The following is a 13,244-nucleotide window of genomic DNA, read 5'->3' on the forward strand; positions in this document are numbered from 1 at the left end:
GAGAAGCCCCTCCTCTTTGTCCCTTTGACTTTGAATCTGTTTGGGGGTGGGGGTGAGAAAAACCCATTGTGTGTCCCTGGGGCTAGGTGTAGGGGACTTGTATGAGGACAAGTGACAGGGCTGTGGGGGAGGGTGAACCGAGGGCAGAGAACATGGTGCTTCTTCTTAGTGGCTCTCAGCAGCGAGAAGTGGGGGAGGGATGGGGACTGTCAAATGGAAAAGGAGGACAAAAGGAGTAGCTTTGTGGACCCTCTGAAGAAATTCTAAAACAAGGAAAGGAGCAAGGCTGACAACATGGGATGTGTCATCACCTGAACTCCGAGGTGGCTCTGCTAAGCAAGTTCTGTCCAGGCACCATGGGTAGCCTCAACATCAGGGCATGTTTGCCTCACTCTACTGCAAAGCTCCAAGGACACCACATTGTGCTTCTGGGAACATCCAGTGGGGGTTTCGCCTAGTTTGGGGCCTCTCCTGGTTCTGTAGGAGGAGGGCTTCCTCAGGGAGTGTGTCTGAACCCTGAGAGGGAGGCTATATCCTCAGCCTCAGCCTGACTTCCTGGACCACCTGTTGCTTGAAGCCACAGGAGTGGCCCCTCCTAATTTGATTTCCTGTCCTCCATAGGATCTGCTTCCCAGTGCAGGTGAACCGGCTGCCTCGGGAGACCCTGCTGTGTGCCACTCTCTATGCTCTGCCCATCCCCCCACCGGGGAGCTCCTCAGAGGCCAACAAGCAGCGGCGGGTGCCTGAAGCCCTGGGCTGGGTCACTACCCCACTCTTCAACTTCAGGCAGTATGTGAGCCCCAGGGTACAGCTTCTTGGCCTTGGGAGGGGAAGAGGGGGACAGAGAAAGGGGCCTGGCTGCTGCACTGGCCAGTGTGCCTTGGGAGAGTTGGCCATGTGGGGCTCACTGGTGAAATCCAGAGGATCCCCAAGCACAGAACTGGTGACCAGGAGTATTGATGTAACCAAGAGCCTCTGAGTGGTTCTGGTGGCACAGGACCATGTTGAGGATACATGGAAAAGCAATGCTTGGGTAATAGATCATCTGGTCTAGTCATTGGAAGAACCTTAGAGGTCATCTAGCCCAGCCTCCCCACCTCACCAAGGCATCCCTGCCACCAAGTCATCCAGACCAGGGTGTGGTTAGCTCACAAGTCCTCTTGGAGGGTGTGAGCTTTTATAGGACTTGGGAGAAGGAAGAGGCTATGGTCTATGGGGAGACTGAGAGAGTGGAGTTGGATGGTGGCTTCAAACAGAAAAGGCAGATTTTTGGATTGGGGGAGCAGGAGACATACTCTCTGCTTAGCTATTTTAGCAGCTCTTCCCACTCTCCTTCCTTCTTAGGGTCCTGACCTGTGGCCGGAAGCTTCTGGGTTTATGGCCAGCAACACAGGAAAATCCCAGTGCCCGTTGGAGTGCACCTAATTTCCACCAGCCAGACAGTGTCATCCTGCAGGTGAGGCTTTAGCCCTTCCCTCCCACTCACCAGCAAGACCATTCCAGTCAACTGTACATTTTTCCCCTTGAGATTTGGGCTGGGACAACAGGAGAGAGTGCTAGAACTTCAAGCATGGGAGGAGGATGTGACTGAAGCAACTGAGTGAATATGGTTAGATGTGGAGTGTGAGGTGAGCTCTGGGGTATCCATCTCCCATCTCCTGGAGGTTACATTGATTTCGTGGAGCCTGAAGATGGGGTCTGAGACCCTCTGCATTCAGGGCTCAGCTTCTGAGACCCTTGTATTGAATCCTCATACTTCTAAGTCTGATCAAACCTGACCTGTGCCCTCTTGGAGCCTGCGGGGACACCTTTCCCCCTTCCGGTGACTCAGTGCTTTGGCAGGATGGACCTATTCTCCAGGGAGAAGAGGAGGAGCTGGTCACGCCCAAGGTCTAGTTCCTAGTTCCCAGCTTCCCTTTCTTGTGGTTATGAGATACCTTGTGTGAATGTTGACATAGAATGAAAGCTCCCTGAGGCAGGTTTTTTTTTTTTTTTTGAGACAGGATCTCTGTCACCCAGGCTGGAATGTAAAGGCATAATCTTGGCTCACTGCAACCTCTGCCTCCCACGCACAAACCATCCCCCCAACCTCAGCCTCCCAAGTAGATGGGACTACAGTTGCATACCACCACGCCCAGCTAATTTTTGTCTGTCTTATTTACTACTCTATGCCCAGAGCCTAGAAAATGCCTGGCACATGTTAGGATTCAATAGATATTTGTTGAACAAGGCTGGGTGCGGTGGCTCATACCTGTAATCCCAGCACTTTGGGAGGCCGAGGCGGGGGGGATCACCTGAGGTCAGGAGTTCGAGACCAGACTGGCCAACATGGTGATACCCTGTCTCTACTAGAAATACAAAAATTAGCTGGGCATGGTGGTGCGTGCCTGTAATACCAGGTACTCAGGAAGCTGAGGCATGAGAATCGCTTGAACCTGGGAGGCAGAGGTTGCAGTGAGCCGAGATCACGCCCCTACACTCCAGCTTGGGTGACAGAGCAAGACTCTGTCTCAAAAAAAAAAAAAAAAAAAAAAGATATTTGTTGAATGAAAGAAAGTAGAGCTCTTTTGGAGACTTGGCTCACTCAGCTCTGATACTTTAGTAGGATGAACATCTGGTGGCATAGACTAGGGACCAAGTGTCCCAGGGCCTTCTCCCAGTGTGTGGTTCCGCCTCCCCTCTGGCAGCAGTGGCCTCTGGCACCCCATGGAAGGCTCCCCGGACTCAGCCTGGATGCACCCCATGGTTCAGCTGGGTGACACTTCTGTTCAGAGTTTTTGGCTGGGGCTTGTCCCCACACCCCTCACCAAGGTGCATCTCCACCGAACCTCTTCCTCACGTGTCCATTCTTTTTCTCTTTTTGTTTCCCTTTCATTTTTTCTGAGAGTTATAGCTGGAAAGGACTTCAGAGATCACTGAGTCTAATTGGGTTATTTTACAAAGAACCTGAGGGAAAGTGAGGGAGGGACAAGGCCGGAATGCTGGGGTGAGAGAAAGAAGCTGGGAGTCCACACGCTGCCCGTTCTCTCTCCTCACGTCCTTGATCCCATCCCCCAGATTGACTTCCCCACCTCGGCCTTTGACATCAAGTTCACCAGCCCCCCTGGAGACAAGTTCAGCCCCCGCTATGAGTTTGGCAGCCTCCGGGAAGAAGACCAGCGCAAGCTTAAAGACATCATGCAGAAGGAGTCCCTCTACTGGTGAGGCCCGGGCCCCCACTGAATCTGTCATGTTTCACCTGACCTCCCAGCATTGAGTCTCTGTCCTGCTTTGGGAGTGGAGGTGGGAAGGGGAGGCAGCCCCCAGGCTTTTCTCCATCAGCTGACACTAGGAAAAGTAGAGAGGTCAAGGTCAGGAAATTAGATCTGAGAGTACCCAAGTCCCCACCCCAGGGACTTGGTCCATACTCAGCTACCCAGGAGGACCAGAGCTCTGCCCCACGTCCCAGATGTGCTGCCTACTACCTTCTGTCCACTGGGGCAGCTGGCCCCACCACCCTGCCCCCACCTCCTGCCCTCACCTCCTGACCCTTCCACACCAACAGCCTTTGAATTTTTCTGGCCCTGTCACTTTCCAAAAAGGATCAGGTGTCAAGGCAAGCTGGCAGCTCTTAAGGGTAAGCGAGTCCAGGCTGATCTCATCCTTGGGGCTGCTGCTTTCACAGGATTGGAGAAGGAGGGGTGAGAACAGAACTGGAGGAGCTGGAGGGACCCGGTTCCCCTGCCTGCTCTCTGTTTACTTCTCTGGCTCCTGCACAGCCCTGTGCGTGTGTTGTGTGTGTGGGGACATGAGAGAGACGGGGCTCATCTCTGTCCCTTATGTCCACCCTGAGTAGCTGGAGTAGCTGAGTGACCGCAGACCTCCCTTCCCCCATTCTGTCCAGTACACTTCATTAGCCCCTCAGCTCCCTTCTCCCATTAGACACCTGATCTCAGGCAAGGCCCAATTAGCTGCAGGTCCTTGAAAGCCGACAGCTGGTCCCTGGAGGCCCCAGGAGGCCCCTCAGCAGCCCAGACCCTGGTGTTGGGGGACCACTGCCCTCTGGTGGTTCTACTTGAGAGTGGTACCCTCAGGGCATCCGCAGGAGGGGTAGTAGATTCGGGTGCTCTTGGCCCATGCATTCTGCCTCCAACCAAGATGTCGGTGAGTTGGGAATCAAAGATAGGATTTGGGCCCTGGTTCCCGAACTTTGCTTCATATTGGAATCACCTGGTGATCTTTGGCATATACCAATGCCTGGCTTCCCCAGCCATTCGGACATAACTGGTATCAGGTGTGACCCAGGCCTGGCAAGGGGGTTCACCAAGCCCCTCAAGTGGCTATCATATGCAGCAAAGCTTGGGAACCACTGAATTGCAGTGTGTGCAGCACTCCCTTGAGGGTAAGTACTGCGCCCCTTGGCTGACGCTCTTCTCTCCCACTGCCCCCTACCCTCCTACCACCTTCTCCTTTCCCCATGCCCACCAGGCTCACTGATGCTGACAAGAAGCGCCTGTGGGAGAAGCGATATTACTGCCACTCGGAGGTGAGCTCGCTCCCCCTGGTGCTCGCCAGCGCCCCCAGCTGGGAGTGGGCTTGCCTGCCTGACATCTATGCTCTCCTGAAGCAGTGGACCCACATGAACCACCAGGATGCCCTGGGGCTCCTGCATGCCACGTGAGTTGTAACATCCGCCTTTTCTGACCATGTGTCCTTGTAGAAGCCAGAGCACGGCACTGCCCATCACTGATCTGAGCCAGCCCTGGGGAAAATGGTAAAGTGGGTGTGGATATTCAGGGATTTTCCATTTCTCCTTTTTGCTTTTCCTTTCTCATTTTCCCCCCCAATGTTATATTATGGTCATTTTTCAAACATACAACAAAATTGAAAATTATACAGTGAATGCCCGTGTGCCCACCACCTAGATTCTGTCGTTAGCATTTGCTCCATGGGCTGGATTGCATACATTTCATTTATCCATCCCTGTATCCATCCATCTATCCATCTTATTTTTTATGCTTTTTTTTTTTTTTTTTTTTTTGAGACAGGGTGTTGCTCTGTCACCCAGGCTGGAGTGCAGTGGCATGAATATGGCTCACTGCAGCCTCGACCTCCTGGGCTCAAGCACTCCTCCTGCCTCAGCCTCCCAAGTAGCTGGAACAACAAGTGCACACCACCACACCTGACTAATTTTTAAAATTTTTTTGTAGCGATAAAGTCTTACTATGTTGCCTGGGCTGGTTTCAAACTCTTGGGTTCAAGTAATGCTCCCTCCTTGGCCTTCCAAAATGCTGAGATTATAGGTGTGAGCTACCATGCCCAGCCTTTTTATACATTTTGAAGTAAATTACAGACACCATTAAACTCCCTGCTTTCGCATGCACACCATTACCTAGAGCTCAATGTTTGTTCTGTGTTGTTTTTCTTTTGAGGCAACATTTACACATAAGCAAATACCCAAAGTTTACCTGTACACTGGCTGAGTTTTGACAAATGCATACACCTGTGTAACTGAAATCCTTATTACTTAGTTTTATTTTAACCATTGTCTCTCCCCTCTTGCTCTTGAAGGGTTCTCTGGGGACCCAAGGCTTCCAGTCTCAGATCCGTTAGGGCTGCCTTTTCTAGGTGGTACCCAGGATTTCCTGCTTATTTCTCACCACTCTCAGTAATCAAAATGTACCTATTCACGTGACCTGCCTTAAGGAGTTTTTGAACCAATGGTTTTGTTAATCTCTGCTAAACTAATTCTGCCAATGTTTATTGGCTTATATAAAATTCTGTGATTTTCTGTTATGTGCCTGGTACATTTTGCATTAAAGGATGTTACCAAGACAAAATAATGCTTTTACCCACATCAGGGCCCTCCAGTGGTGGGAATTTCTGACACAGTGGGAGTCAAGGGAGAACTCTTTGGGAGTAGGGTTGAGGACTTTGTCCCGTTTTCTTTAAATCATCCAAGGAGTGAGAGTGGCTACCCAATTGCTCCCCCATGGCTCAAAGTAGACTCTGACCATGAAGAAGGCTCATTCCCAAGGGTCGCTATCCAGGGAAGGTGCTAAGGATTCTTCTAGTGACTTTGGCAGAACTAGGGCCATTGCATTTTCTTTCTCCACGCCTCTGAAGCCCAGGTGTGAGGGTGCTTGGCTCACAGCTGTTCCTCAACCTGCAGCTAGGTTGTCAGGGCACTGGGCTCTGTTTTGCAGCTTCCCGGACCAGGAGGTGCGTCGTATGGCCGTGCAGTGGATTGGCTCACTCTCGGATGCTGAGCTGCTGGACTACCTGCCCCAGCTGGTACAGGTGGGTGGATTGGTTCTCCCTCCAGTTTTGCCGGTCTCATCCCCAATATCCCAAGTGAGTCTGCCCCTTAGAAACCAGAGATCCCAGTGCAATGATAATAGGTGTAGGTTACAGGCAGTTTATGAAGCTTCATATTTTCTTTCTCCCTTTCTCCGAAACAGGCCCTGAAGTATGAATGCTACCTGGACAGCCCGTTGGTGCGCTTCCTTCTGAAACGAGCTGTGTCTGACTTGAGAGTGACTCACTACTTCTTCTGGTAAAACTGCATGTAGAAAAGTGGGAGGTAGACACGTGTCTTTCACATAGGAGTATTTCACTTTTAGGCACGCAAGGGCAAGGAGCTGAGTTGTCCAAGCTCCAGTATGTTGCTGACTTACCCTGTGGCCTTGGCCCAGCATCTTTTCCTCAGGGGTCTCAGCTCACCCCCATGTAACATAGTGAGGATTATGTTATCCTGTCTCTCCTCTATCCACACATGGCAGAAATAGGAAGGGGAAACAAGATGCAGAGGGGCTGTGAACTCTACTTAAAGACAGAGTGAGGGCACAGACTGGGGTATGGGCACAGGTGAACATCTCCATATAAGCCGTACATACCGAGTGTATTTTCCCTCCCAAGTTCAGGGGGGTTTTGCAGTGAGTTGGAGCTGGACTTGACTCTGTCTCCCCCTGCACCCTTGCCTTTAACCCCTGGAGTGCTCTGACTCCCGACTCCCTCTGCCTTGCAGGTTGCTGAAGGATGGCCTCAAGGACTCTCAGTTCAGCATCCGCTACCAGTATCTGCTGGCAGCCTTACTGTGCTGCTGTGGCAAGGGGCTGAGAGAGGAGTTTAACCGCCAGTGCTGGCTTGTCAATGCTCTGGCCAAACTGGCCCAGCAGGTCCGGGAGGCAGCCCCATCTGCAAGGCAGGTTAGTGGGGTGAGGCTGCCTCTACCCATTTCTCATCCAGGGCTTTGGCAGCCAGTGTCTTCTTAGGAATCCTGAACAACAAGATTCCATGTGATGATTTTTGATTTCGGAGCTGGGAGCAGATGACTCTGGAACCTGTAGGCTGTAAACAGGCAGTCCACAAGCTGGATACAGCCCGTGGATGTGTTTTGTTTGTCCTGTAAAATATTGAAATTTATTTAGCTGTTTGTTTTAAAGGCTAAGCACAGTTGTGTAAGTTGTTCACTGCACAAGAGCACTCAGCCAGAAGGGGCAAGTGAGGGCTGAAATCCAGCCATATTTTGTTCACCATGCTGTGACCCTTGGCTCAGGCCGGATGCCACCCAGAAAGGACACCTTTATCTGTTTGAAGGCATTATAACCAGTGAGCGGTGTTCCTGGTTAACGACATTTAAAAATTGAGAGATTTTGTATCAACGTCCAGATTGTGAGCTTTTCTTGGCAAAAGCCTGAGCAGCTCTTCCCCCTTGAGAGACAGCCCGCCCTCTCTGTGCACTGTGGCCTGCTTCATGCTGTTCTGCCATCTGCTGCCCTCTAGAGCTATCTAGTGTTGCTGTTAGCACACTGTCCCAGGCTGGGGTCTAGGGGGTCCTCTTCCTTAAGGATCTTCTGGAGGGTGTCCACACTTCTCAGGGGGCTGGTTTTCATACCAACTACTACTGACAATCCACCCCTGGGAGAGGTCTGGTTCTCAGTATGGACCCTTCATTTCACTTCTGCTGTACTCCTCCCCTTCTTTCCAGGGAATACTCCGCACGGGCCTGGAGGAGGTGAAGCAGTTCTTTACCCTCAATGGCTCGTGCCGCCTGCCACTCAGCCCCAGTCTGCTGGTTAAGGGAATCGTGCCCAGGGTGAGTGACTGGTAGGTTTGGGGCTCTCAGAGTGGGAGGGCTCAGTGGAGGTGAGGTCCTCACTAACCAGGCACGCAAGGGCGAGGAGAGCTGAGTTGTCTCGGCTTCAGTATGTTGCTGACTTACCACGTGGTCTTGGCCCAGCACCTTTTCCTCAGGGGTCTCAGCTCACCCCCATGTAACATGGTGAGGATTATGTTATCCTGTCTCTCCTCTACCCACACATGGCAGAAATAGAAAGGAGAAACAAGATGCAGAAGGGCTGTGAACCCTGTTTAAAGACAGCGTGAGGGCACAGACTGGGGTATGGGCGCAGGTGAGCATCTCCATCTAAGCTGTAAAATAAGAGAGAGATTAGGAAGAAAGGCCTCTTTGTGCCGCTTCCCATTCCTCATGTGTATGGACTTTTAGAAGCCTGACAGCTCGCAGGGTGGAGGGATTGGGTTGGAGGCTGGGCAGCTGGGCAGGTGTCTTTCTCTGATGATGTTGGGGATGAAGTCAGGGGTAGTGGTGGTGATAGCTGTCATCTGTCATTTATTGAGCACTCTCTGTGCCCGGCCCTGTTCTGAGTGCTTAACGTTGGTTATGGCATTTCATCCTCACAACTCTTAGGACATGGGTACTATTGGGAGTCCCCTTTTACAGAGGAGTAAACTGAGGTATAGGTGGGACATGTGACTTACCAGAGGTCACACAACTAGTAAGCTGTGTGCAGAATGAACTAACAGGCTGAGAGGTCAAGTGCTGGAACTGAGGTCATAACAAACTGAATTGGGATGATGACTATAACGAGAGAAGGAAGGAAGTTGGGTTCCTGAGAAATCCGGAAGAAACAGTGAGCAGGTCTTGGGTGGACCGGCAGCAGGAGGGAGGCGGCATCTTGGTCTGAAGTGGAGAGGTCGTTATCCTTTCCTGGCACAGGCTACTCTGACCCTCGTCACTGTCCTTTTCACCATGGCAGGACTGTTCCTACTTCAACTCCAATGCTGTCCCCCTCAAACTTTCCTTCCAAAATGTGGATCCCCTGGGTGAGAACATCCGTGTCATCTTCAAGGTGAGAATACTTTACTCAAGCCTGGTGGACCAGGGTGGGAGAGAGAAGGAGGCAGCCTAGAGTGGCATTAAGTAGCTCCTGGGTGGTTCTCTTCCCACTGTTCCATGCTGTCTTAATGTAGAAAAGACGATCAAGTGAAAAAGGATTTAGACGAATTCTGCATGGCCCCAGAGGGCTAAGAACAGAGTGTTAGGTATAGGGAGGCAACTCACAGCTCAATATCCCGAGTGCTTTCTAGGAGGCAGAGCTCCCTCAACAATGGGTTGGGTAAGATGGTGATCCACTTGTCCCTCGGGTATTCAGGCAGAGGCTGAATGTCACATGGCAGGGCTGCTGAAGAGGAAATTAATATATCAGGTGCAGGTCCAACTAGATGAACCCTGAGGTCCCTTCTAACTCTGATGTATCCACAATTCTGAGAAGTAAATGATAGTCTCAGAGCATATAGTCTAACGGGGGAGACAAAATACATGCCCGTGACTTAGTAACATATATTTGCTGTGTGCAAGTTCCAAATCCAAAGTGTAAACATTCAAGTTTAAAAAAAGGCCTGATGGCCTGGGCGTGGCACCTCATGCCTATAATCCCAGCACTTGGGGAGGCTGAGGCATGCAGATCACTTGAGGTGAGGAGTTTGAGACCAGCCTGGCCAAGATGGTGAGACCCCATCTCTACTAAAAATACAAAACAAAATTAGCTGGGCGTGGTGGCAGGCACCTGTAATTCCAGCTACTTGGGAGGCTGAGGTGGGAGAATCACTTGAATCCGGGAGACAGAGGTTGCAGTGAGCCAAGATTGTGCCACTGCACTCCAGGCTGGGTGACAGAGTGAGACAACATTATCTCAAAAAAAAAAAAAAAAAGCCTGATGGTCAGAGGGGCTACATGCAGAAGTGGACCGTGAATTTAATTCAGATGGGGCCATGGGATTGAGGGACAAGCTGGAACAACACATGGGCAAACTGGGAAGGTTCCTGGGCCATCTTTGACCTGGTCTGAGCTGAGTGAGCAGGTCAGGGATATGAGGACGGGGAACTCCTGTCACTGTTAGTTTAGGGTCAAGGTTCAGCCCTTGGGAGACCTGAGAGCTGGGGAGGCAGTGGAGACGGGATCTGGTCACTTTCTCCCTCCATCCAGTGTGGGGACGACCTTCGCCAGGACATGCTGACGCTGCAGATGATTCGCATCATGAGCAAGATCTGGGTCCAGGAGGGGCTGGACATGCGCATGGTCATCTTCCGCTGCTTCTCCACTGGCCGGGGCAGAGGTCAGTTGGGAGTGGGAGTGAGGGTGGTGGACGGGACCCCTTTGCTTATTGTCCTTCCGCCCATTGCCAACACAAACTGTGTCCTCCTCCAGGAAAGTGAAAAGGGCAAGATTATTTCATGAGAAGCTGTGGGATAGCCTTAAAAGGGAGGCATGGGAGAGAGACTGTTATAAAGTGAAACAGACTTGGCGCTGTAACAGCCAAGCATGTTGTGTAGACTTTGGATCCTGATTAAAACAAACCAATTGTAAGGAAATAGTTTTTGGGGCAGGCATGGTAGCTCATGCCTGTAATCCCAGCACTTTGGGAAGCTGAGATGGGAGAATTGCTTGAGCTCAGGAATGTTTGAGACCAACCTAGACACAGAGCGAAACCTCATCTCTAATAAAAATGATAAAAAATTAGCCGGGTCCAATGGCATGTGCCTGCAGTCCCAACTCTTCGGGAGGCTGAGGCAGATGGATCGCTTAAGTCCAGGAGTTCGAAGCTGTAGTAAGCCATGATGGTGCCACTGTACTTCAGACTGGGTGACAGAGTGAGACCCTGTGTGAAAAAAAAAATGTGGAGATATATATATATATATATATATATATAGAGAGAGAGAGAGAGAGAGAGAGAGAGAGAGACAATGGGGGAAATTTGAATAGAGATTGAGTTAGATTAAAGAGTGATTGTTAATTTTTTGGATGTGACAATGGCATGGTGTCTTTGTTAATTACATTTGAAATATTTATGAGTGAAATAAAGTATCTGGGATTTGCTTTAAAATACTCCAACCAAAGTGGCAGGGAGTGGAGAAATAGGGTTGTGTGATTAGCAAACAAGATTAGCAAAATATTGACAATTTTTGAAGCTGGGTGATTGTTACATGTATTTTTAAATTCCTGTAGTAAAAGCTAAAAACAAAGGGAGCAGCAGCTATGAACTGGAGAGACCAAAAAGTCACAGTATGGAATAGGAAATGTGGGAATGACCTTCCTTTCTATGGTTATTCTTTTCCTGTTATTATCAGACTTAGTCCAAATGCCTTACACCTTAATTTATAGAGGAGCATGAGCACCGTCCCTGTAGTCCTCTCCCTGCAGTCCCCTTCATTCTGGTCTGGAACGTGACCCCCATTTCTCCCCTCACAGGGATGGTGGAGATGATCCCTAATGCCGAGACCCTGCGTAAGATCCAGGTGGAGCATGGGGTGACCGGCTCGTTCAAGGACCGGCCCCTGGCAGACTGGCTGCAGAAACACAACCCTGGGGAGGACGAGTATGAGAAGGTAGGGTTGGGGGTGGGGAGTGCATCTGGGGTGCGTGTGCCTGATGCCAGCACACAACTCTTTAACCACAAGACCCGCACTTGCTCAGAGAAGACAGCTCAGCTTTGTTGGCAGAAGGACCTACCCTTTCTTCGTTGACTGGTGCCTCCAAATAGCTAGGGGTGACTCACTCAAATGCCTCTTGTAAGCTGGCTGAGAAAATCCCCTGATACTGGACTGAGAAACTTTCATTGAGTTCCCCTGGCAGATTAAGCCTTGGAGGAGGCGCCAGCTTTTGAGAACCTACCTGTATCCCTCCCAGTTGTGGATCTTGTTCAACTTCCCTTGTGTTCTTAGAGGGTTCAGTGGTACTTTCTAGAATAAGAGTTGGTTGGAAGAGACTTTAGAGATCCCTTTATTCCAGCCCCTTCTTTTCATAGCTGTGAATTAAGACTCACTCACTCACTCCTAGTTATGGAGCTGATGTGTGGCAAGGCTGTAACTCAAAGCTAGGATTGAGGTTAGATATGAGACAGATGAGTGAAAAGAGGGCTGGCTGGTTCGTGATGAACGAAGATTAGATTAGAAGTGGAGCTTTCCTGGGTAGTAGGGCCTTGGTAGCCTGCTAGGGTCCATGGGCTGTTCCCAGCCTCACAACTCTAGTCTCTCGGTTAATTAGGTTGAGGGAAGTAGGGACACTGGGAAGGAACAAATCACAATAACCAAACTCACAAGAGACTGGCTATATGCCAGAATGCTAATTCATATAATTTTAACTTCAAGGGACCCAAATACTAATTTATATTGATCAATGTACTTTATCCTGGAGGGAAAACCAGCATGGGCAGCCAAGGTATAATCAGAACATTGTTCAGTGAATGTGTAATTAGATGATCTTAAATGGCTTTCAGTGTTTGTGTTCTCCAGGGCTTAATTCCTGGTCAGCTGGGCCCTCTTCGCACTCTTCTTGTGCCAGCTCATTGTCTTATGACTTCAACTACCACCTAAATGTTGATGACCGCTGAAGCCATTCCTCTAGCCCTCTTCCCTTCCTCCAGGTGGCTCTATAGCCACCTTCTTGCTGGACTTTTCCACTTATGTTTCACCCACGTCTCAAACTCAGTGTAGGCAAAACAGCCCGCTGTCTCTCCTTTGCCTCTTGAAACCTGCTTTTTGTGTTTGCTGTTAGTCAATTGTGCGACTCTCTCTGTGCGTTTACCCAGGCAAAGCCACGGTCTTCCTGATGCTTCCCTCTATCTCACTTCTGTACCAAGCTCTGTTTATTCTTCTTCCCATCGATCTCTCAAACCTGTCCTCTTCTTTCTATTTTGTTACCATTGATTTTGTTCAGCTCTTTGCTGTCGGTCCCCTGAACCACTGGAATGCCTCTCCTCCATCTAGAGCCAGCCTCTGCTTGATTTCAGAGGTTTTTTTTTTTTTTTTTTAATGCAGATAAGTTCTTCAAAGCCTCCCTGTGTCCTAACAGATAAGTCCAACATCCATAGCATTGCACACAGAGCCTTTTACAATCCAGCCCTGCTGACTCCTGTAATCCCATCCACTGCAACCTACCACCTTATGCTAACCTATGCTCTAAC

General features: G+C 50.2%; 1 protein-coding gene across 2 annotated transcripts in view; it reads left to right on the top strand.

The window, feature by feature from the left end:
* The window catches only part of PIK3C2B (phosphatidylinositol-4-phosphate 3-kinase catalytic subunit type 2 beta), a 70,311-nt gene that overhangs the window by 42,320 nt on the left and 14,747 nt on the right, over nucleotides 1-13,244 (top strand). For both annotated transcript variants that reach the window (XR_638733.4, XM_021928067.2), the window contains exons 13-23: nucleotides 622-789; nucleotides 1,345-1,456; nucleotides 3,058-3,200; nucleotides 4,468-4,656; nucleotides 6,186-6,279; nucleotides 6,441-6,535; nucleotides 7,007-7,187; nucleotides 7,970-8,077; nucleotides 9,039-9,131; nucleotides 10,268-10,397; nucleotides 11,531-11,667. Coding sequence is in view for 1 of the 2 variants with exons in the window: in XM_021928067.2 (XP_021783759.1) it covers nucleotides 622-789; nucleotides 1,345-1,456; nucleotides 3,058-3,200; nucleotides 4,468-4,656; nucleotides 6,186-6,279; nucleotides 6,441-6,535; nucleotides 7,007-7,187; nucleotides 7,970-8,077; nucleotides 9,039-9,131; nucleotides 10,268-10,397; nucleotides 11,531-11,667 (1,450 nt within the window). In the remaining variant the exon portion in view is untranslated. The remainder of the gene's footprint in view (nucleotides 1-621; nucleotides 790-1,344; nucleotides 1,457-3,057; nucleotides 3,201-4,467; nucleotides 4,657-6,185; nucleotides 6,280-6,440; nucleotides 6,536-7,006; nucleotides 7,188-7,969; nucleotides 8,078-9,038; nucleotides 9,132-10,267; nucleotides 10,398-11,530; nucleotides 11,668-13,244) is intronic.

Source organism: Papio anubis, chromosome 1 (genome assembly GCF_008728515.1).
Source record: "Papio anubis isolate 15944 chromosome 1, Panubis1.0, whole genome shotgun sequence".
NCBI lineage: Eukaryota > Metazoa > Chordata > Mammalia > Primates > Cercopithecidae > Papio > Papio anubis.